The sequence below is a fragment of the Alternaria novae-zelandiae genome, assembly GCF_023758075.1.
Source record: "Alternaria novae-zelandiae strain BMP 2774 chromosome Unknown scaffold_11, whole genome shotgun sequence".
NCBI classification, from domain to species: Eukaryota; Fungi; Ascomycota; class Dothideomycetes; order Pleosporales; family Pleosporaceae; genus Alternaria; species Alternaria novae-zelandiae.
In genome coordinates, this window is record NW_026056971.1 from 359,491 (window position 1) to 382,591 (window position 23,101).

Here is a 23,101-nt window from a genome sequence, read left to right on the forward strand (position 1 = left end):
GTTTCGCTTACGGCTGAAACACCAGGAAGCCACCCACGTGCGTCTGTCGTCATCATCAACCCTGGACGGCATGCGAAATCATCAGGTAGGAACCTGCAATCATCTCATACGAAGAAAATGCTGAACAAGTCTAGAGCCCACGTCGGCGTTAGATCATGTACTTTGCACGTTTTCATGTTATTGTAGGCTGCAGACCTGTTCAGGTTTTTCTTAGGTTAACATGAGATTAAGATTCTGTGTACAATAGATTACAACGACGTGTTGATGGGTATGCTACGCTAATGCGCTATGAACGACTGAACAACTCTCTCCTCCACTAGTACTCCTTCGCCAACTTACTCCTCGCGCGGAGCAGATGTCCATACTTGAACATGACGAACGGAATCAAACTCAGCACAGTTCCGAACATCGCAAGGATCAAACCCGCATACTGACTTCCTACGTTGTGGAAGAAAGCGCTCGCGAAAAGTGGGGTAACAGCACCGAGCGTGTTCCTCATTAATCCCTGACCAGCGATAGCCGAGGAAGATGTCTCGCCATAACAATCGGCAGTGTATGAGTAAGTGCTCTCGAAGACGAAGAAGATACCGAATGCGATAGGTGCGAGACCGATGACGGGGCCAACCCAGCTCAGGTATCCGTATTGCGTGAAAGAGTAGATGAAAAGACCGATGGGCAACCAGACAGCGCCGAACATGGCGCCATAGAGACGGTGTTCGGGAACGATGCGAACGCTGGGGTCTTCTTGAAGTTGGTTGTACTTGCGCATCTGGAGGTGGTGGGCAGCCCAGCCAAGGAAAGTACCAATGGCGAGAGAGATGTAAGGCAGACCGCTGACACCTTCAGACCAGCCACGCTTCTCGGTGAAGGTAATGGGAATGACGGAAAGGAACAGGAAGACGACGGCCCAGCAGAAGGCAATCCACAGACCGAAGGCGAAGACGACAGGTTCTGTGACAAGCATGCGGATAGCCTTGACGGACGAAGCCTTCAGCATGGACTTAACATCGGGGGTGTAGATATCGTCTTCCGCGACGTATCGCTCATCTCCAGTTGCCTTTTGCAGTTGCTTGGCTCGCTTGTGTAGTCTGGCACCGCCGCGTGTCTCGGGGAAGGCGACGAAGATGAGAATCAAGAGGGGAATGTTGGCGAGGCCCTGAATACCCTCAACCCATCGCCATCCGAGCGCTTGGTCGATGAAGCCAGCGTAGATGGGTGCAGCGACAGTACCGAAGATGGCGACGAAAGCGAACATGGCCATCGGTCGGCCACGCTTGTGGGGTTCGTACATGTCATCGAAAGTACCACCGACGAGAATGGTACCGACACAGCCGAAGAGACCGAGTAATAGACGGAGGCCGATGATGGTGGAGATGTTCTGTGCGAGTGCGAGACCGATGAAGATGAGCGAGAAGCAGAGGAAGGCACTGGCGTATACGATCTTGCGTCCGACAAGCTCACAGAAAGGAGCCAGTACCATGGGTGCGATGGCACAAGAGATGTTGAAGGTGAACAGTCCAAGCTGACCGTAGATTGTGTCGACACCGAACTCCTCGCACATCCTGTTGATGCCCGAACTGTATGCCGTTGTTGCGAGACCGATGAACAATGTCATCAAGTTCAGCATCGTGGTGATACTGCGCTTGTACCAGGGGTTCCAGTTGAACGGGTTCTCCTTGTCACCAGTCGCGAAGCTGAGTACGATGTAGTCCTTGCCCTCATGGTGGACCATCTCGGTCAATGTAAGAGGCATGTCGCAGTCGACCTTCTTGATCTCGCCACAACCAGGATCGATGTCCTCGATATCATCGGTAAGATGCTTGCCGCCTGCGATTCTTCCAACAATGAGCTCGCCCTTCTCGTTGCGCAATACTTCGGAGTTCATGGAAGGAGCCTCTTCTTTGCCGTTGGCTTCATTCTCTAGTTTGCTGTTCACTCTGGAGAGCAATGCGGGCGTCGTTGCACCAGTGTTGGCAGCTGTGTTGGCAGCTGTTTGTTGTGCAGTCGTACCGGCGATTGTGGCGGCAATGGAAGCATTGCGAGGGGTGGTGATCGAACCATTGCGAGGTGTGACGGGTGCACTGCGAGCAACTCTGTAGGAAGAATTCGCTCTAGACGCTGCAAGAGATGGAGGTCGCGATGACTTGTGGTTGAAGGAGGGACCGTAGTACCCAGACATGTTGATCGACGATTAAAGTGGAGGTTCCTGCTTGGAAAACAAAGGAATGGGCGCGGAGTGACGACCGTAATCAGAGAGAGGAATGGGATTTGGGAGACGGAAAGCAGATATGTATATCCTGCTTGTCGACACCGGCGAGGGACGGCATCGTCGCCACTAGGGGCGGTGTGTGGGATGACATTCGTCCCGTCCATGGCCTGACCGTAAACACCCGACAGGCTGGCTCGAGGACGAAGGACCACTACAAAGGGGTATCCCAGGTTCATCGTCTTCGACGTCATAGTATCGGTGCACAAATGCCCAATAGATCTACTTAGTGCCATTACGAAGCGTGGACGGACGAGAAAAATCTGCTATCTCTAACGTGTACGGACACTATGTGCTCTAGCGTTCCAGGACTGTGAGAAGAGTTTGGTGTTGAGGCTCTGCGGGACTCCACTTAGTGGGCGGTCCGGTCGGCAGGATCACGGCATGACGTCGCGCGTGGATAGCCTATGCCAAAATTTGCATAGGTATCGGAGAGGCCTAGATTGTAGCCTATCTTCGGCAGCCGTGCATGTCCGAGCACGCGTGTAACGGGCGTTCAAGTGGTCTGATCCAGACGTTCTTCGCGTATGACTTCAGTCACATCGATGATCGTTGGGTGACCTCCACCGTGTGCCTCACGATTTTACACGATAGCAAAGCTCGGTTGGCTCAGTCACTCCTGCATAATCTGTCAGATATACGGGGCTGTCGCATAATGCATGCTTACTTCATATATGCCTGTTCCACCTTGAGGCAATACTGACCTCTCCGATGACAGCGCGAGCTATCTCGTGTACGATCTTTTCGTCCTCGAATATGTGCACTGGCGACTATGGCGCCATCTGAAGATTGCAGCGTTGAACCGATGAATGCGAGATGCATGTGTGTCGAAGCGACGGTAGAAGCGTTGCTTCTTGGATCCCAGGTGGCACGTGGGAGAGTGGCGGGTTCGCATCTGCACGGACTAGACGTCCACGAGCCGAAGATTACCCACGACTTGTTATTGCTGCTGCGTCTATTCCAGTCCGGCCCAAGACTTGTTCAGCACAAGCACTTATCAATAGAGGAGACTGAACCAGTGCGCTGGCGGTCTACTGCAGTGAAAACCCGAGATCGAAGCTTTCACAAGGCATTGTATACATCGAGATAAAGTCGCTCACATCGGTCTCTGAGGTGTGTATATCATTCATTGGTGAAATGTGGTGCGAGCGACGAAACAAGGTACCTAGGTCTCGTGACTACAATACTCTGGGTGCAGAACCGTGTTCCTCGTCGATGACGATCACCGTCCGTGGCAGTTGTCAGTATGATGACACCAATGTAGATCCGTATAGTCGGCGCAGTGTCCATGCTTACTGCAACGGTATCGCTGCATACCCCAGGAATGCGGCGAACCTCCAAGGTTAGTGACTTCACTAAGATGACGGAACGCGGCGTGATTAGACAGAATTATTCGTAGAGGACAAATCCGATGACGTGCCCACATCATCGATGCGATCATCACAGTTTGTACGCAGCGCGAGGAACGAGGTGTTTGTTTTGTCATGATCGTGCCATTGTTTTGTATGATTCCCTGATGAACCCCTGGTCGTTATGAGACCAGCATCCGAATGCTGCAGTGAGCCTTTCATCGGACCATGGCTGCCGATGCAGAGAAAACCCTCGAAGAACTCCACCCAATGCTCAATGTTCCCTTAAACCTCAGCAATCTCTCGGAGACGACGGATCGTTGACCTGGTGGCGGCGGCAGCGGGAGTACTGTTGGTAGCGGTTAGCGCTATCCTGATAGGATCTGCAGCCAGTCCTTGAACAACGGCGCATGGGGTTGGTGGTGTGCAGGAAGTCTTACGAGACGGTGTAGGCTCCTCCAGCGGTGGTCTTGCGGCAAGACCTGCAGTTCCAGATACCGACGGCCTCACGCTTGACAGAGTTCTTTCCGCAGAATTGGCAGACGTAGCGGGCGTGTTGTGTGATCTATCGCAGGTGAGTGACTTGTTCTAGTAAGGCTGTACGGGTCGTGTGGGATTGCGCACCTCCATCTTCTTGACCCTAGATATTGTCAGTATAGCTGTCCCTGGCTCTGCGAGAGCGGCGAGGGAATACTTACTGCTTACGGAGCGAGGCACCGTAACGGGTACCGTACTTTCCGGTGATGCCGACCTTCTTTGTGCGCTTCGTCATTTTGGCGGTTGTGATGAGTTGACGAGTGTAGAAGCGTCTGGGTGTTGAATTCGATGACCTTCAAAGTGGTGTGGGGCGCCAAAAATCGCTAAACCGGGGTCTTGGCGTGGTGCGGCACCGGAACAACCCTGCCTCCGGTGCGAGAGGCCTGAGACACCGAGACACAGCATTCCATTTGATTCTCGAAGTACTGCATCATCGTCGCCGGCTTCTGATCAAGCAATCATGAGGGTTGTATCACACAGATGCGACGACTGCATCCTACACCCAAGTCTCGTTGTCGCGCTGTGTACAGCCGAGTCCTCTCGCTGATTCTAGCACACTTCCAAACCGTTACTCCAACCAGAATGAGCATTGAATCCACTCATACTAAAAGCTGCGGTTGTATGAAAATCTGTCAGCCTGGGAGTAGTTCTCGTGGAGTCTCTAAGTTGGAACGCGCGGTTCAAGGGCACGAAGGGCTCGGCAGTGACACCTGAGTTTCGCAACAACATCTCAGGCACAGTACCGTCTCGCCTACTTGTCGCAACCCAGAGGCAACCAAGGGTGTGCCGCCGATGCGCGAATCTCAGTAAAGCCGATCGTTTGTCAGAAGCGCCCGGCTGCCTGATTGCCGAAACGAGATGAAACCAAAACAGCTGACAAGCACAGCCGGGCGCCAACAAACCACCCAAATTGGTGCGATCGTGCGCTTATCGTCTGGAGATCAAGCAGTATTCAGATGCCAAGGTCTATTTCCACCGGCGTCTGCCGGACACAACGGTCTTCCGGGGTTTGGGGCGCAGTGGACTGTGTGGGGAGGACTACGCGGCGTGAACATCGCCGTTGGAGTACAGAGTATGCAAACATGGTGGAGGGGATATATATCCTGGGGCTGCATTGTACTTTGAGAGGGAGTATAACACCATCGATTAAGCGCGCTCAACCCTAATCATTTCCACCTAGCATTCTCTCAAATCTACACAGTATGGCTATTCGCTTCCTCAAACATGCAACTTTTATTGCTGCCTTCGCAGCATTTGTCGCAGCGCAAGACGACACCATCATACCCGAAGACTTAAGATCAGGCTTCCGTTCAGGCGGAGACGAAGTACAGGTCTCTTTTACAGGCGAAGCAATTAATGGCTTCAAGGATGGGACCGTGTTCGAGAAAGATGGTTAGTCTTTTAGCTCGACCTAGGCTATAAAACCTAACATCGTGTAGCTGTAGCAAAGGAGCCCACATTCGCTCTTGGCGATAGCAGTGGCATCTCCCCCGGCACCCTGTACACGATCATCATGGTCGATAGCACATGTCCAAATGCTCGAAAACTCCACTACGCTCGGGCGAACTTCAAAAACAACTTCGACATCACCAACATAGAAACTGATTCACCTGCTGTTCTGGATTACGTTGCTCCTGGCTCCGTCGGCGAGAAAGGAGACGACCGACAGTACAGTTTCCTGATGTATACGAACCCAGGACGGAAAGAGATTACGGATCTGCAACTACCAGGAGACGACGAGGCCTTTGATATTACAAAATTCCAAGACGACAATGGATTGGGGGACGCGATGGCTGGAGTAGGGATGGTCGTGAAGCTTGGTGGTCAGGCAGACTGTGCAGGTGGCAGCGCAGAAGCGTTACCTAGTAGCCTGCCAACACCGAGACCAGCGAGTAGCACGACAGCTAGAGTGTCTACTGCTACTGGTGGGTCAGATGCGGCTGCAAGCGCCACACCCACGGATAACGCGAACGTGCCTGGAGACGCGGCCTCGCCTTCTTCAGCTGCGACCCCTACCCGTACATCGACAGCATCAGGTGGGCCAGCGAACTCGGTCGTCCCGTCGAGCGGCATTCCTCCATCTTCAGCCGTAGAACCCCCGGCTACTGTATCAACAATTGTTTTGTCCAGCGCGGAGGGAACAGGTTCTCCAACGGCAGCTGCTACTGCGCCAGAGCAGACTGAGAATGGTGCCCCGAGAAAGATGTATTGGCCAAGATGGGCTGTGGTTTTCGTATTGTTAGTTTCTGGTAGCATGTTCATCTCATGAGTCAGGGAGTAAGATGTAATACCATGGAGGAATAAATACCGACATAATTTAGCGTTGCTTTATTACACGTACAACAATATGAGCTTAAGCTACTTAATTACCTACAAGCGAAGCCATATCTGCAATTTCCATGCAGGCCCCCTCTGTATAGGTCCGGCCGCCTTCTATCTACAGTCATTGTACAACTACCACATTACATCTTGATCCTCCATTTACTCTTTGACAGCCTCCGCGTAACTCTTGTCCAACGAGCCATTCTTCTTGATCAGCTCTCCAACGATGAACGGTACACAATCTTGGGGGCCGTAGTACTTTAGATCAAACTTATCCCATTCACCTGCGTCCCTCAAGAAGTCTAGCGTATGCCTCTGGAGTTCACACCCACCCAAGAAGAATGGCCATCCAAGGATCGTATACACCAGTTGCATGAAGCGTGCAGCGACTCTGCCTTCGGTCCTCCAGGGATTCGCTACGTGCTCGCAGATCACCATCCGACCGCCAGGCTTGAGAAGGTTGTAGAGTCCCTTGATAGTCTGCTCTGGGTGAGGAACACCGCACAGCACGCGAGTGCAGCAGATCTCATCGAATACACCATCAGATGCCAACCCGCCTTTTCCACTAACATCCAGAATCCCGCTCTTGTGCAATGCTGGAATTAGACTCTCCGGCTCCGCGCCACAGACCATGGCGTGGAACTTGCTACCAAACCCTCTCTTCTCCGCGTTCTTCAACAATCCTGGGTGCAAGTCTTCGGCAGGCTCAGCCCCATACACAGCAGTGATAATATCCGGGTTAAAACGTGAAAGCATCTCTCCGGATCCAGGGCCGATGTCGAGGACTACGCCTTTGCACTGGGACAAAAGCGAGAATGTAGGGCCGGGCATTTCAGCAGACATTGCTTCGCCGTTGTTCTTCCAGAGGCGGGCGAAGGCCTTGAACCGGAGTTTGGTAATGTTGAAGAGCGAAAAAGGGCGCCAGTCATAGAACACGACTTCAAACATGGTCATTACGAAGTCTATGTACAAGTCAGTTTAGGTGCCCTAAACGATAGTTGCAATGCTACTTACGATATGCTGCTATGAAAAGCAATATGGACGGGCGGAGAAGCGTCGGAACACGCTCGCCCAGCCATTGTGACGCTGTCATGATTTCTTTGATCCTGTATGTCTCGAGATTACGATTATAAGATACTTCGGAGGCGGATCCGCAGTCGCAACGGCAATCAATCGATGAAGATGCAAGTGCAAAAGTGGAGGAAAGGAAACAGAATCCAGAATCCCACAAGGAACATCATCAGCTAAGCTCCATGTCCTAATGGAACGCTCGGGAACAAATGCTAGTCAGGCATTGTGGTAGTCGAGGACATGATAGGTCAGTTGGGGGGTTCAAGATACGGACAGGGCGTGTGTGACGTCGACGCGCTAGTGGCAGGAACAACCGAGGCGCGGATCTGAATAATGCGCATTGCGAGCTGTGACGCCTGCGACCATCAACACATTGGCAGCTGTCTACACACACAATGGCCGAAGGAAAGAGAACGCAATTCGCGCTAGTCACGGGGTAAGTACTGCTACAAGTCGCAACAGTCGTAGGCTTAGCTCTTCCCGGCTCCAACTGACGCGAGCAGCTGTACGCCCGGCGGCATTGGGCACTATCTCGCGCTGGAATTTGCCGAACGAGGTCAGCATAACACCATGTCTTCACGATTGATGGTTGCTAATCGGCGTATACAGGCTTCCAAGTTCTGGGCACCGTCCGCGATCCGTCCAAATACACCTCGCCGCACCCCAACATCACATATCTACCCCTCGAACTCCCCCACAAGGAATCCATACGCGCACTCCACCAGCGCGTCACTGAGATCACAGGAGGCAAACTCGACGTACTGTACAACAATGCCGGACGCAACTATGTCGTACCGGCACTGGACTACGATGAGGATGAGCTGCAGGAACTTTTCCAAGTCAACGTCTTCTCCGTCATGGAGATGTGCAAGACCTTTACCCCTCTTGTGGTCGAAGCGAAGGGTACAATTGTGCAGACAGGGTCGTTAGCTGGCATCATGCCTTATGTGTGGGGTGCACCATACAATGCCTCCAAGGCCGCACTACACGCCTACTCCGACACCCTACGCGTCGAACTCGCTCCGCTAGGCGTACGCGTCATCAACGTCGTGACTGGCGGCGTCACATCGAATATTGCGCGAACACACCGAACTCTGCCACCGGGCTCCTACATGCAACCACTTGCTGCCGAGTACGAGCGAAGATTGAAACACAGCCAAGAATTGGGCATGGATACCAAGCAGTACGCAGGCAGTTGCGTGAGGCAGGTGCTCGCTGGAGACGGCATACTCTCCAAGACGAGATGGATATGGGAGGGCAAGATGAGCTGGGTCGTGTGGTTCGCGTGGACGTATCTACCGACTGCGGCGCTTGATCTTTACTTCACAAGGACGTTCAAGCTGAACAAGCTGAGAGGCACTGCTGGGCCGGATAAAAAGACACTATAAGGAACCACGGGCGCCATAAGCGGCTACGTTACAGTCAAAACTGGCCGTCTGACAGCACTGAGACGGTGCTAAATAGGCCCACTTGCCGTGTGATTGAATCTCTTTCTGGAACTGGTCGCTATGTGGTCTGAATATGATCAGAACATAGCAAATTTCACCTTCCGAAGATGAAGACTCATGCGCCGATGGTGCCATATTGAACAGGATAACATACGTCATATGTGCCTGGTGCAAGCGAGTGTACCTGTCGTTTTTGAGAGGCACGGTTTGAACGACTGAACATCGTTGCCCGGCAACATGCCTGCATCCGCCGAGAGTCTCATCCACGCATGAATCTCCCATTCTTTTGCTGAAAACGACGCTCCAACCTTTACACACGCATATTCCATACGCATACCATCAATGGGCGTAAACCCACAGCATGTGCGCCGAGATCATTGCAAGTCGTTTTATGCTCCCCGACCTTCCCAATGAAATCCTCACTATCATCTTCGATCACTTATTCAACGATCAGCGCCAGCAAGCTGAGCTGGATAATGATGTTCGCGAGTACAACCTTTCAACCACCTACTCAACACTCTACGCTTTAGCGCGCACCTGTCGCAGTCTGTCTCATGTCGCAAGGGACATTCTCCGTCAGAAATGCGTATGGGAATTCCGGCACCCGGTCGGACCTTTCGCACAACGAGCACAGACCGAGCGGTATCATGGTAGATATCCAGATTGCAGGCACATAGAGGTGTTGAGCGATGCTAGGTGGGATGGAAGGTCATTGTACGACGGACTGGCAGAAGAAGAGCTCAAGGCAGCTTTGGTGACCCAAGAAGATTGGCCAGAGAATACATGGGAAATACTTGAGAAAGATCCCGCTCAAGTTCAGCTCGCCTTACTTGTCGCGAGATCACCCAATCTGCGAGAATTCATCATGGGCGCTCTGCACATACGAACGGTGCCCGACGAGCTCCCCATATGGCTTTATCCTATCATCCAGGGTGCGCAAAGCAACTTAGTCAACGCCACACACGACCCAGTCTATGGCAACCTCCAGATTATCGACATAGACATGCAGAATGTCATTACCCCTCTTGTAGCATACCTTTTTACTTTACCAAGTCTTCAAATGGTTCGTCTGAACGCCATGACGGATTCATACAAGCTGGCCGAAGAAAATATAAAATGGCCAGTTCAGAAGCAGTCTTCGTCAGTCTCGACGCTCATACTCTACGGCGTCGACATCCCGTGTACATGGACGAAGCTCATGATCACTTCCTGCAAACAGCTATCAAGATTTGAGTATGCCGGTCCGAAGTATCACGGGTCAACATATATTCTACCGAACATCATGTCCAGTCTTGAGCAGCAGCAAGACTCGCTGCGGGTTCTACACCTTGCTCCGAAAGATGATGACTGTTGGGATGAGCCAGATGTAAGCCACGCGCGCGTCGATGGGTTTCACCGATTACATGCCCTGGAAAATCTCTCTACATCATTTCGAGTTCTGCTTGGTACATCACCTATGAACTACACCGGCGAAGGAAATTGGAAATACCCTCGGATGCGGGATGTACTTCCCCATAGACTACAAGAGTTATTTCTGTCTACAACGGCTACGATGGTATCCCACAACTACCATGATGGATATTACGATCTCTTCAACAGCGCTCTTCCCCTACAAGCAAATGGTCTATACTTGAAGAAGATCCGCGTAGCATACTCAGACATGATCACAGGCGCTCATTCGTTGCCCTTCAATTTCTGAGACATCAAGAACTCATACGTTGCACACGGAGTGGAGTTTGACTACTCTATATCCATCAGCGCAGATCGAGATGGTACGTGAGCCTTCAATCCAGCCCTTCCCGTTCATCCATTTACCGCAAATGCTATTAGCAAACGTTCGGGTATCGGCATTACTTTGTGTCAACGTTTGTCACTGGCTTGACTTTATATCACTAACGCTTTTACATAGAGCCGGAACTATCTCTTGCAGATGCGCACATTAGCGATATGGTTTCCATGCTCAAGAGTTACGGGCCGAAGGCAGTCGAAATGGCTCATCACTTCAGTTGTTTCGGAAGCCAAATAGTGCAGAAATTGCTATCTGAACTAGGCTATCCCACAGATTGGATAAGCAGCGAGGCAGGCCGGAAGTATATGTTCGTATCGTGAGCTATTTATAAGATTAGCATCACTAGCAAGACCCTGGTTCTCCGATTTCCTTCATCCTGCTGAGTAAGACCGATGCTTGTTGGGGTATACGAAAAGCTTAAGTTTTGCTTATTGAACGGGACCATCGCACCGAGCCGGACGTCTCCGTTCTGTAACGTAGCATCGTATGCCTGAAGATCTCCCGTGTCAGACATATTTTGGGGGTGAAGCAACGACCCATATCCCCGTTCCTTCCTTCCAATACACCAAAACTCAAACTATGACGTCGCAACTACTACATCCACACTTCGTCTCACTAACGGAATCTCGCTCCGAAAGAATAATCCCACCTGCAAGCGAAAACCCTCATCGCAGCCCAACCCCACGGAGCGCCACAATGCCCTCAGGTACATGACACTTGTACCTCCATCTCTACCACCAGAACCCACAATCTCGTTCTTTTTTCGCATCGACGATGAAAGGGCGCATCGCATGTGATGTATATACAATGTTCTAGTGTATTTCCACGCACAGCCCACCCCAATCTAAGATATATTGCGAGCATACCCCAATAGCGCCGTTTTCGCGGATCAGCTACCTATATCAGCCGGTTGTTATTACCACGTGAGGGAATGCGCACCTTGGCGATCGGACGGTATGGACTATGTGGGGCCAAGACTACCGTGCGCCGTGTTTGTGGTAGTGTGTGTGGGATGTAGTGGGTAGGTAGTACTTGCGAGGATGGTGGGTGCGATGGTGGGATCTGGACCTTGGGGGCGGCTGGTGAGCCGGCTGTGTGGTAGGTGGTCGATAATCGTTATCTGAGACTTGTATTACCACCGAAATATGGGATTTCGTTTTGCTGACTGTGTTATTGGATTACGTTGATGTCACATGCAAAATTGGTCCAAGGTTGAGGTTGACGTGATGATGCTGTTTTCTTTTTTGCTGTTTTGCTTCCATTGCAACGAAATTGAAAGTGAATCAAGAAATGCCCTATGTCTGCCCAATGCACCTCTAAGAGAAAGTCCAAAACTCCATCCGCAAAATGCGCAATGCCGCTATATTCCTCAACAAAATGTTGCTCACATCTCTGTCCTCTGTTGAACCGACCCGTCTCCGTCTAAGATTGAGTCCGTATCGAAACTCTAAAAGTCCCAAAGTGTGCCGAAAGCATGCATACCTTCTTTGGCACACCCCTGCATCATCTCATCGTTGCCCTGGCTGTTGCTCGTAATGAAGATGACCTCAGCGCCGAATCTCTTCCATGTATCTCTCAACAACTCCATTGTGTCCGGGCGGCCACCCCGCTTCTTGCTGTCCCAGAGAATCATGCGCTCGGGCTCGATGTGCTTGTGGATGAGACCTGTGACGGTGGGGCCGAATGTGCGCTCTTGGTCAGAGCCGATCCAGATGAGGAACCAGTTGGGGGATTGGATGCAGGTTGAAAGGGCGGCGCCGATGCCAGTACCGGTGCAGATACGGATGCCGCGTTTGAACATTGCAGAGGCGTGGCCGACGCCGGCTGTGATTGTGTTAGCAATGGAGATGCAGATAGAGTTATGCAAGAACATACCGAACTTGAGCTGGCGTGTCCATACAGTCTTTGGTGGATTGGCGACGAGGTTCTTAGTGAAGTCTCCTTGAACACCACAGATCATGTAGTGATGAGTAGCCTTGCGTCCCTCGCTGATGATGCCGAACGCGTGGTACTCCATTATGGACGTGCGGCTAATTCTTCCTAGAAGACCTTGCTGCATGCCGCGCTCGAACTTGAGGACAGCGACTTTTGGTGAGGGGATCTCGACTTCGACTGGCACCTCTCTGAGGGTGACCCATGGGATGAGGATGCTATAACTAGTCAGTAGGAGAAGCTGATAGAAGTATAGGCGCTCTTACAATACTGTCATGAAGACAGCGAACCATAGCTCTTGTGCACTGAGTAAGCTGTGGGCGTCGGTCCTCCACTCGCCACGCTTGATGTCGTAGGTGTTGCCCAGGACCACGAAAACCCATGTCATCTAGCGGGCGTTAGTATGAGTTCTCGGAAGAGCGCAATCGGGATGCATACTGCGAGGCCTAGCCATCCAACAAAACGGTGATGCTTCTCGAAGACATTGTGATAGGTGCTGACCAGGGCGTAAGCATGGTGTCACAGAGTTACACGTCCGTTGGAACTACTCACTTGCGAACCCAAGGGAAGGCGCTCAGGACCGAGATGATGATGAAAACGTTGGTGATGATACCGCTAGCGATCACAGCAGGGTGCTGTACGGCACGATATTTGATGATGTCGACGCACTTGTAGATGAGCCAACTGGGCTTTCTGTTAGTACTATCTGCAATGGATATATGCAGGTCTACTCACGCAGCCCCAGACAATGCGCATCCAGAATGTATCCCCCCAACGTGCTGCAGGACAGATGTTGCAGCTAACTTTACGCATACGGGTGCCCACTACAATGACTGGTCAGAAATACTCGTGATAGAGCCAGGGGACGTACATACCCCTAGTCCGTATATGGCGACCATGTATAAGAAGCGCATCCATAGCTCGTTTCTGAACAAGATGGCGGAGAGTAGGTTTCCCAGTACCAAAGCACCGAGGTGTTCCTCGCCATATTTGAAGCGACCACATGCTGTCAAGACGATCCCCGTGAGGTTGAGTGAGACGACGAATACGAAAAACTTCCTGTATGTATTGAACCAGAGGTCAAAAAGGATCCACCGGCTGATCTTTGGCTTTTGAGGTTTGGCTCCTGCCGGTTTCTTCACGGTAGTGTCCAGTGCAGCAGCATCTGTAGGTTTCCGTCCCTTTGGCAGTGAGAGTGAGAGCTCCGGTACGCTTGTGCATGGTGTTATACCTTGATGAACAGGAGAAGCGGGGAGCAATGACGAAACAGTATATGCCGACCTCTTCGGCTCCATATACACAAAGCCAGGTGCGGTCAACTCCAGTGTACTATCGTACATGCCCTTTTCTGCATCATCGAGCGAATCATCGCTACGATGGCTAGTAAGAGGGCTCTTCGGTGTGAGTGACATATTGCTGGTACGCGGGAACGAGACCAGGGTCCGAGGAGATGGGCGGGAGGACGGTAACCTTGGAAGGCAAGGGCAACTGACAGGTGACGTTGGCCAAATTGGTAACAACGCAGGAGCGTTCGAGTGAACAAAGATTGGTAATGAGCACAGGCTAGACTGGGTGCTCTCAAGAAGTACTTATTGGGGAAGCAGCCATGAGGCGCACTGTCGTGTCATCTGGATCATCAAACCTTGCGGCGACACCATCCACAATTCATCTCTGGAGTATACGGTACCAATGTCCGTAAGCATCACAGTCAGACGAGCCCGATGATGGCACATTGTCCCAGACCAGCTTCCGTCGATCCCGGATAGATAGCTACCCAGCTGAACCAGTTGGCGGTCGGCGCCTCCACTCCGTGCTCAGCTCGTGAGGGATTCCCCGTGGGGAGGGCAAGGAAACCCGGGACGGGGACGGCCTATGTCGGTAGTTTCTGCTCAACGTTGGGTTAGGAAGACAACCCCACAGCCTCGATATCGATCCGGAGACTTCTCTCGGCCGTGACGACGTCGTCATAACGCATCCGATATTACGGTCGTACAGATATGTCGGCAGGCTAGGATCACGCGACGAAGGTGGAATATTGCAAGAATATACTAGGGGGTCAATGCGGTGGCTTCGGTGTGACGGCTGGAAGTAACTTTTGGTGAAAAAGACAGGGATATAGAAAGCAGTAATAAGGCGGAAGCGCACGTTCCCGATTTCGGGAGGTCTCTCAACCGCGTCTAGTTGCATTAGCGACGACGCGATAACGCGATAGTCAGCCATGCCGAGGCGCGCCCATCGCGAAGTCACTCAATCTAGCTAATCTTGATTTCTAGTTCTTCACGTACAGATCGACGTACTCGTCGATGTCCATGCTATCGAGCGACTTGGGGTCCTGCGCTAACGCGACGAGCTTGTCAACGTGTTGCGACGGGTAGTGCGGGCCGAGATGCCTCTTGAACTTGGCAAGAATCTCGGGCTTTGCTTCCTCACGACGCAACCGATGGCCAAGCGGAGCCTCGACAACCTCTTCCTCCAGCACGGTTCCGTCCTTGAGCGTTACGGTCAAGGCGTTGGAGATGGTGCGCTTCGCAGGATCGTGGTAATCCTTGGTGAATTGCGGGTCCTCTACACAGCTAATGCGCTGGCGGAGAGACTCGACGAGTTCCGATGTAGCAGCTTCGCTGTCATCTGGGTAGTCAGTGGCTTCAAGGCGGTTGAAGACAAACATGGTGGAGACCATGTACTACCATCATGTCAGCACAGCCGGCGAACCACGAAGGGTGAGACTTACTTGAACGCAGTGATCACGGTCAGCAAAGTTCTCCATAGGCTTGAACTGCTTATCGATGATACGAATGCAGGCTTCATGCGTTCGGTTCACTACACCCTCAATGTCTTTGGCGCTCTTACCCATCGCAGCCAGCTTCTTGTTCAGGCGCTGCGCCGCTTCGACCGCAGTCTGTGAGTGGAACTCAGCTGGATCAAATTAGTAAATGGCTCACGAGTAGCATTGACCTGAAAGAGTCGTCTTACCCGGATAAGAAACCTTGAAGAGAACGTTCTCCATGACGTAGCTGCCGTAGCCTCTCTGGAACTGGAAGGGCTTGCCGCCAAAGTTGACGTCGTAGAAGCCCCAGGTAGGAGCTGAGAGAACTGTAGGCAGACCCTGCTCACCCTTCATGACCTTCAGCACAAGGTTGACGGCGGTCTGGCAAGCATCACCAGCGGCCCAGGACTTGCGCGACATGGTGTTGGGCGAGTGCCTGTAGGTACGCATAGACTGGCCATCAACAAACGCTTGCGAGATGGCATCCCGAGTCTGAGCCTCGCTGAGACCCATCATCTTGGAAACGACAGCTGTCGAGGCCAACTTGACCAGAATGACGTGGTCCAGGCCGACCTTGTTGAAGGAGTTCTCTAGGGCCATGCAGCCCTGGATTTCGTGTGCCCTGATCATGGCCTCGAGGACATCTCTGACCTTGAAGATCTTGCCATTGCCGAGATTGCCTCCAGCCTTGTTTGTTCGTGTAATCCAGTCGGCAGTTGCGAGGATCGCTCCCAGGTTGTCGGAGGGGTGGCCCCACTCGGCAGCTAGCCAGCAGTCGTTGAAGTCGAGCCATCGGATCATGGCACCAATGTTGAAGGCGCCGTTTATGGGGTCGAGCTGGTAGTTGGTACCGGGCACTTTGCAGCCGTTGGGGACAGTCGTGCCTTCCACAGTGGGACCCAGGATCTTCCTGCACTGCTCGAACTGCAGCCCCTCGAGACCGCAACCGAGCGTGTCAACGAACACCCAGCGGGCGGTGTCGAACTATATGAAGCTTGATTAGCCGCGATAATCGCTGAGAGCGCAATTAGCTTACCGCAAGCTCGGAGTCGATGGGGGTGTTGTGGATGTAGTTTGCCATGTCCTTGATCTCAGGATCATACTCGCGCTTGCTCAGCGTCTGAGGCATGGAGCTCTTGAGGGCCGTCATGGTGGAGAAGGATGATGCGGTTGCTGTGCGCGAAGTGATTGGGGTGGAAGGAGCAGTTCGCAGGGCAATTGGCCTTATGGCTCTCGATACGACGCTGGACCGTGATCGGAGGTTTCGTGAAGCGGTGCTGCACAGGTTGCGACTGAAGGCCGACATGTTGATTAGCGTCTGTCGTGCCGGACGACGTCAATGCAGCTTTGAAGAAAAGGGACAGTCGTACTTCGCGCTTTTGAGGGAACTGTAGGTCTTTGAGGAAGTTCAGGACATGAGCATCGCTCGGCTCGCAGAATTCGGGAGGATGGATAGACCGCCGTCAACCGAGGCAGTACATATCCGCCATCCGCACGGAAATGTCTTGCAGCGCCAGCGTGACAGGCTTCACGATGATATTCTCTCACTGCAGATGTCTTTGATGATAACACTACGCTTACATGGCTGCCGTCGCGACTTCATTTTTTGTGCGACTGTCTGCCCGCAATCTACTTGACTTGCTACCCCGCATCATCCCGCACATGTGCGCGGCAGGTACGCTTCGGCTACGGTGGCTGGGTCCCGCTTCCACATGCCTGCAAGGCCGCAGAGCCTCCGAAAACTAGACATTGAATCGTCTTTCTAGATCCTCCAACTCATCATCGACTTCCCGGTCAAGCGCTTCTCCCGCCGCTCTGATACTTTCCAATTCCTCTTCTGTCCTGGCAAAATCTTCAACTTGCAGCACCTGGTCCCCGACAGGAAAGCGGCATACATCAATCGCACCATCAAACGCTCTATCAGGACGCTTTACAGCATGTTCTCTATAGCCAACCAGCATGCCCAATCTGCCCAGCCTCAGCATCCATCGCCTGACTTCTGCAAGTTGATATCCAATAGCCAATAACAAGGAGACTTCCAAGAGGATATCCTTCTCCCTTGAGAATGCACCATCCTCATCGACACCATTGATGAACGCATGGCTTCCAACGTACCAGAGAGTGAAGATGTAGTTCCAGCAACAACGCGACGCGGAAGCAACGGCGCAAAGCCTTCCGGACAGCAACTGCTCGTTCTGCACGCTGTAGTCGGCCGATAGATGCTGGGCGACAAGGACGCAGTTCTTCAGACGGTATGCCATGAGATGTGCTGTGCCGTCTCTAGAGTAAAGCTGCGTTTCGCGATACAACGCCGATGCGAGAATAGCATCGCGCAGGGAACGATCCAAGCTTGATTGCTTCTGTATGTCATATATAATGAATGAACGGTACGGCAGCTGAGATAGAGTCAGGTGCTGATGCAACACTCGCTGTATTTCCTTATCAAAGGTATCTAGTCTGAAAGTCAGTTCTTGGACGTTGCAGTCAATGTATTCTTGTACTCACCACACACGAGCCGCATCTCTAGCACCTTACGCATGCCATAACATTGCCGCTCTTTGTGCTGCAAGTATGGGCCGACGAGATAATCAATGATCTGACTCCACAGCTCCACCGGCAAAGCTTCCACACCATTGAGACATGATTGCGGAATCTGTCTCAACCTCTCTTTCGTCTCTTGCGCAATTCTCGATTTTTCTCGCCCTCTCTCAATCATGCGAATGGTGTATACGGCGGGGAAACTGATGGCGCAAATACCATCCATGAATGCATTGAAGATTGAGATCGGGATCTCGGGGCTGATATAATACCGTTCTTGCAGGAAAATATACAAATTCCTAGAGCCCAAAGTTTTGCCATCAGGATACATTGCGGTAAAAGAGCATGCTGGGCTCACCAACTCGCGGGTGCGATGGTACAGAGTTAACGAATCCTGGTGCCTGATTTCCCAGCCATCGAATACGCGTCCGTGCTTGGCTACCCGTCGCTCCTTCCACAACTTCAGAATAAGTAAACGGCGGCTCTTCGGTTAACTCGTGAAAAGAATTTCAAGACTCATTACCATGAACACTATCCTTCTATTGAATTCTCTCGTTCGAAAGCCCCTAAGTAACTTGAAGCAGGAAACCTTACCTGTCCCAATACCTACATCACCCCTCGCCGGCATCGTCGCCCTCCCTACGGAACTATGGAGCATCATCATCGATTACACTATTTTACAGCTCATAAACGATGACAAAACTCCGTTAGACGAGCTCACGCCAGCACTTGATCTGCGACTTATATGCCGTGAGTCCCTGCTCTGCACAAAGACACTAACGCAGTCGGGCCAACTGATTCCTATTCCAGGGATATTCAACAAAGAAGTTTTACACGCCTTAAACACGAACATAACACTTGCGGACTTTCCTCGTATATCATCCACCTACTTGCTCCTTTGGTGGTCTCATACGCAACGCAAATCCGGCCTCCATACTACCCTCTTTACCTCTGCGATTCTGAACACAGCTCATACAACAAACCTCCCTATCGTCTCTCAAGAGCTAGCTGCGCGTCTTCTGAATTGTCTCACAGTAGCCGAGAGTCTGTCCAGATTACATCACGCGCCATTTCATGAATACATCGGAAGCCTGGAAGAACCTCCGTTGTGGGATTTCTATACGGTGGATAAGCTGCACCGACTTTGTCATGCAGCAGCATTGTCAACCTGTTGTCAAGAGTACATGTGCCGGCCTGAACAGTTTTACGCTAGACATAGGGAAGAGGGGAGGCTAAAGGCAGATGTGTGTCTAGAGGTTGCGCTGTTGGCGGCTTGTGGATATGAAGTCAAGAGGATTAAGAATGTAATGGTTCGGCTAGCGAAGGCAGGGGAACTAATAGGGCACGAGACGGTGTCCAAGAGGTGAAGACGATGGTTTTGAAGACGAAGAATATACTTTATCATTCTTGGTATCAACTAACTCTCTCACACCAATCAGCCAAGTGGCTCTTCTCTCAAGATTGATTTTGGCGCTTCTGCCACTGTGGATCACCCAGATACACGTTCTCATAACTCTTTCCACATCCTCATATCGTCTGACTGGGTGTCGCAGGTGCCTCGGCGTTGGGATAAGGTCGTGGTTGGCTTGGCTTGTCGATTTGTCGCTACTTCTGAATTCTGCACGTTTACCAATCATCTTTGTCGGACTCATCGTCTGTAAACACGTCAATATACTGCTAATCCAGCAAGAATGATTGTACTTACCGCTGTGACTAACTTTTGACTTCCTTGCCGCAAGAGCACTAGCCAGTGCTCCAGCCAAGCCAGCATCTCCAGGTTGAGCTGCACCACTGGCTCCTCCAGAAGCTCCTCCAGCAGGTTCCGCACCAGGAACTGCCGCTGCACTGCGGTCCTTTTTCTCTGTATCTGAAACCTTCTTCAACCTCGCTCCTCCTCGGATGTCCGCTAGCAAGCCGTCTCGGCCTGGCGCTGGTTTGGGCAGAGGCGCGCCGCCGCTCGGTGGGGGCGGTGGGCCAGGTGGAGGTGGTGCCACAGCGCTTCGTGAAGGCATTGGCGGCGGCGGAGGAGGCACAGAGCCAGGAGGCATTGGCGGTGGCGGCGGTGCGCCTGTGCTTGGCATAGGGGGTGGAGGAGGTGCTGAGCTGTTAGGCATCGGTGGAGGAGGAGGGATCGATCGTCCGGGCATGGGCGGCGGCGGAGGTGGTGTCGGTGCTACATTGCTTGTTGGTGGCAGAGGCGGTGGGACTGGTGCCGCGCTCGAAGGGGGTGCTGGTGTAGGTCGAGATGAAGACGGTGGTAGCGGAGGAGGCGGTGGTATGTTGTGGACAGGCGGTGGTGTCGGGGCTGCCGATGACTTCGGTGGGAGCGGAGGAGGCGCGGATGGCGTGTCTCTCGCGGGAGGCGGTGGAGGAACTGGCCCTCGGCTTGGGGGTGGTGGAGGTGGGCCGGAGGGTACGCGATTGCCTGTGAAGGGTGGAGGTACACCGAACTTGCCTCCCACTGGCCTCTCTTCGTCGGGTACGGGTGTCTTGGGCGGGCGCGGCGGCGGTGGAGGACCTGGGTTGGCTGCGTTGGATGAGGCTCGCGACCTGCCTGGTGGTGCAGGAGGTAGATTGGCGAACTTTCCTGCTTCCGCAAGTGGTGGAGGCGCTCTGAAGACTGGTTTGGGCGGTCCTGGAGACGGTGAAGCTTCGCGCGGTGGTGATGGTGGCGCAGGGCTTCCTGAAGAGTTGCGATTGAGGGCTGCGTCCGTCCTTGTTCTACGCGCTGGCGGAGGTGCGGGCGGAGGCCCTCGCTTGGAGCCGCCTGTGTTCTGAGGGCTGAGAGATGCGGCCATGGGAGGCGCACTCGGTGGTGGAGGCGGGGGCGCTCTGGACTTGCGCTGATTGTTCTCATCCTTGAGCTTCTCCTCTTGCTTCCGCTGCTCGATGTATAGCTTGATAAAATCGGCGTTTTCTTCGATCTGGTCCTCGGTGATACCCATTGCCAGCAGTTCCTTCAACAGGGGCTGCCATGATGGGTCGGTGGTGTCGATGGCGGAGTTGCGAGCACTTGTGGCGTTGGAGTGGGTGCTCTGCACAGGCGATGTGACGCTGACGGGTGGAATAATGGACGCTGGCGGCGGGCCAGGTGAGGAAGAATGGCGGTCGCGTCCGGTGAGCCTTCCCAGCAGGCCGTGGCCATGGCCCCCGCTCTTTCCGTTGGCTGAGGGCGCGCTGGTACCGGCAGATGCGCTGAAGGGTTTGTTCTTGGTGTTCTTGTGGGCGTTCTTTTCGCGGTCGTCGAGCTTCTTCTTGAACGTCTTGGCCTCCTTCTCGTCGGCAAAGGACAGGCCGGCCAGACAGTCCTCGAGCTCAAAAGTGTGGAAGAAGACGCGGTCCTGGTTGTACGAGAAGGTGTCGTATATCTCCTGGTCCCAGATGACACCGCGACTTTGGGGCTGCATCCGTCAGTCGTGCATTCTGTGCTGTGGCGTGCCTCGCACCTACCGATATGTCCACCATCTTGAGCCAGAAGGTGTTGCCGACCAGGTCGTTGGCCAGCACGACGGCGCCCTGCAGGCCCGTGTAGGTCCATCGGTGCCGGTCCGGGTAGGCGATGTACAACTTGGCGACGGCGACGGTGTGGATCTTGTTGGCCGACTTGGGCACGGTGCGCTTGACCGTCTGCTTGTCCTCGTCGGAGAGAATCGAAGGCATTGCGGCGTGCTTCGCGACCTCGAGCGCGGAATTGGAGGAGGTTTGGGCGTGCTCGAGTGCTCAGCCGTTGGTTGGGCTTGGGCGTGGCTGGTGGGGCGTGCTCCTCACTCCACTATTAGGCAGCACATGGGAAGAGTCGCAGTCGCTTGGTAAGCCAGTCGAGGCTGCGTGCGGATGGCGAGGTGAATGCTGAGGCGCCGCGTGGAGATTGCCACGGTGTTGGTAAGAAGAATGGCGGTGCTGGTGAAGGGGAGACGTCACTTGCGGCTAACCACCCGACTGGGCGGACAAGGGAGAAACCCATCCAACGCTTTCTGCCCCGTCACGTTTGCCGACCCACAGCAACCTCATCTGTAATCCATGGATCCATACAGCGACTTCAAATCATCACGAGATTCCACTTTCACTCTGCTCCTGGAAAATGCAACATTGACCCAAAATTCCCGCCATTGCACCCGCTGAAGGCATCGCGACCTTCTCACACGACATTGCGTCCGCGAGGCCAATGCGGGACCAGTACCCTGTCAAGATGACGACGTCTCAAGCTCCTTTATGCCTCCGCTTCATGCATACATTTGTATGAGAAGACATGCACGCACCCAGAGTTCATGGCCTCTAGCGTCAATTGTCTTTGTAATGCTCGGATCCAGCGCCGCTGACGCCGACTTTCCGACTACAAGGCCTCCAGCAAACGATGACACCTTGACGGCTTGGCATCATCCCAGTCGATTCAGGCAACACCACCGGTGACATGGACTAATGTAGATTGCATCATCATATCTATTTCTTTACTTGACGTGCTCGCAGCTATGGACGATTTGTTTGATGGCTACATTGTGTTGGACGGCATAGGCGACTTCCTTGGGAGCAGCGTTCCTGCCAACGATCCCAAAGCACCTGACGATGTTCCGCAAACGATACACCATGCAGGAGTATCGAAGCAACCCATACGACCAAAAGAAAACAATGTGAACGGATCTGACCAATCGTACGCTTCTCATCCAATGCACAAAACTTTACCTAACTCACATCTAGCAGCACCACCGCCTCTAGCGGCGACACACCCGCACCGACAGGGTTACGACAGCGACGCGGGCACACTAAAAGTCGCCTGGGCTGCATTCCGTGCAAACGACGCAAGATCAAGGTACCGCATCCACTTCCCAGTGCCTCGTCATATCACTAAACTGTGTTAGTGTCCAGAGACATGGCCTTCATGCGCGAACTGCGACAAGCGCGGACGTAAGTGTGGCGTTGTGAACTAAGATCAACATCTCACCAACTATTCTAGTGGTTTGCAGATACCCCGATGTATTCAAGCACGCACGGCGTGACTACATCGAGTCGGCAGTGTCAAGTCCTCGTCAAGTTGTTAAGCTTTCCGACACACCTACTATCTACAGCTCAGAAGATATGCAGCTG

General features: G+C 53.0%; 8 protein-coding genes across 8 annotated transcripts; 2 read left to right on the forward strand and 6 right to left on the reverse strand.

Annotated features, from left to right (window-relative positions):
- Positions 1-316: 316 nt before the first annotated feature.
- On the reverse strand, positions 317-2,179 carry J4E88_005908 (uncharacterized protein; the record flags this gene model as incomplete). Its single annotated transcript, XM_049399539.1, has 1 exon — positions 317-2,179. The coding sequence occupies one exon, from the start codon at positions 2,177-2,179 to the stop codon at positions 317-319; it is 1,863 nt and encodes a 620-aa protein (XP_049254552.1).
- A 1,721-nt stretch (positions 2,180-3,900) lies between these two features.
- RPL43 (60S ribosomal protein L43) lies at positions 3,901-4,387 on the reverse strand (the record flags this gene model as incomplete). Its single annotated transcript, XM_049399540.1, has 4 exons — positions 3,901-3,964; positions 4,056-4,180; positions 4,240-4,255; positions 4,314-4,387. 4 exons carry the CDS (start codon positions 4,385-4,387, stop codon positions 3,901-3,903), a joined length of 279 nt encoding a protein of 92 aa, XP_049254553.1.
- Positions 4,388-5,354: 967 nt separating this feature from the next.
- On the forward strand, positions 5,355-6,421 carry J4E88_005910 (uncharacterized protein; the record flags this gene model as incomplete). The annotated part of the gene is made up of 2 exons (XM_049399541.1): positions 5,355-5,544; positions 5,592-6,421. 2 exons carry the CDS (start codon positions 5,355-5,357, stop codon positions 6,419-6,421), a joined length of 1,020 nt encoding a protein of 339 aa, XP_049254554.1.
- A 212-nt stretch (positions 6,422-6,633) lies between these two features.
- Positions 6,634-7,567, reverse strand: J4E88_005911 (uncharacterized protein; the record flags this gene model as incomplete). The annotated part of the gene is made up of 2 exons (XM_049399542.1): positions 6,634-7,436; positions 7,489-7,567. 2 exons carry the CDS (start codon positions 7,565-7,567, stop codon positions 6,634-6,636), a joined length of 882 nt encoding a protein of 293 aa, XP_049254555.1.
- A 373-nt stretch (positions 7,568-7,940) lies between these two features.
- J4E88_005912 (uncharacterized protein) lies at positions 7,941-8,933 on the forward strand (the record flags this gene model as incomplete). Its single annotated transcript, XM_049399543.1, has 3 exons — positions 7,941-7,981; positions 8,049-8,101; positions 8,155-8,933. 3 exons carry the CDS (start codon positions 7,941-7,943, stop codon positions 8,931-8,933), a joined length of 873 nt encoding a protein of 290 aa, XP_049254556.1.
- A 3,296-nt stretch (positions 8,934-12,229) lies between these two features.
- Positions 12,230-14,126, reverse strand: J4E88_005913 (uncharacterized protein; the record flags this gene model as incomplete). The annotated part of the gene is made up of 7 exons (XM_049399544.1): positions 12,230-12,606; positions 12,658-12,932; positions 12,981-13,102; positions 13,153-13,210; positions 13,267-13,398; positions 13,450-13,538; positions 13,590-14,126. The coding sequence occupies 7 exons, from the start codon at positions 14,124-14,126 to the stop codon at positions 12,230-12,232; spliced, it is 1,590 nt and encodes a 529-aa protein (XP_049254557.1).
- An 857-nt stretch (positions 14,127-14,983) lies between these two features.
- On the reverse strand, positions 14,984-16,787 carry PDH1 (ATP-binding cassette transporter CGR1; the record flags this gene model as incomplete). Its single annotated transcript, XM_049399545.1, has 4 exons — positions 14,984-15,397; positions 15,446-15,630; positions 15,688-16,465; positions 16,518-16,787. The coding sequence occupies 4 exons, from the start codon at positions 16,785-16,787 to the stop codon at positions 14,984-14,986; spliced, it is 1,647 nt and encodes a 548-aa protein (XP_049254558.1).
- Positions 16,788-19,645: 2,858 nt separating this feature from the next.
- On the reverse strand, positions 19,646-21,679 carry J4E88_005915 (uncharacterized protein; the record flags this gene model as incomplete). The annotated part of the gene is made up of 3 exons (XM_049399546.1): positions 19,646-19,674; positions 19,725-21,420; positions 21,470-21,679. 3 exons carry the CDS (start codon positions 21,677-21,679, stop codon positions 19,646-19,648), a joined length of 1,935 nt encoding a protein of 644 aa, XP_049254559.1.
- Positions 21,680-23,101: the final 1,422 nt, after the last annotated feature.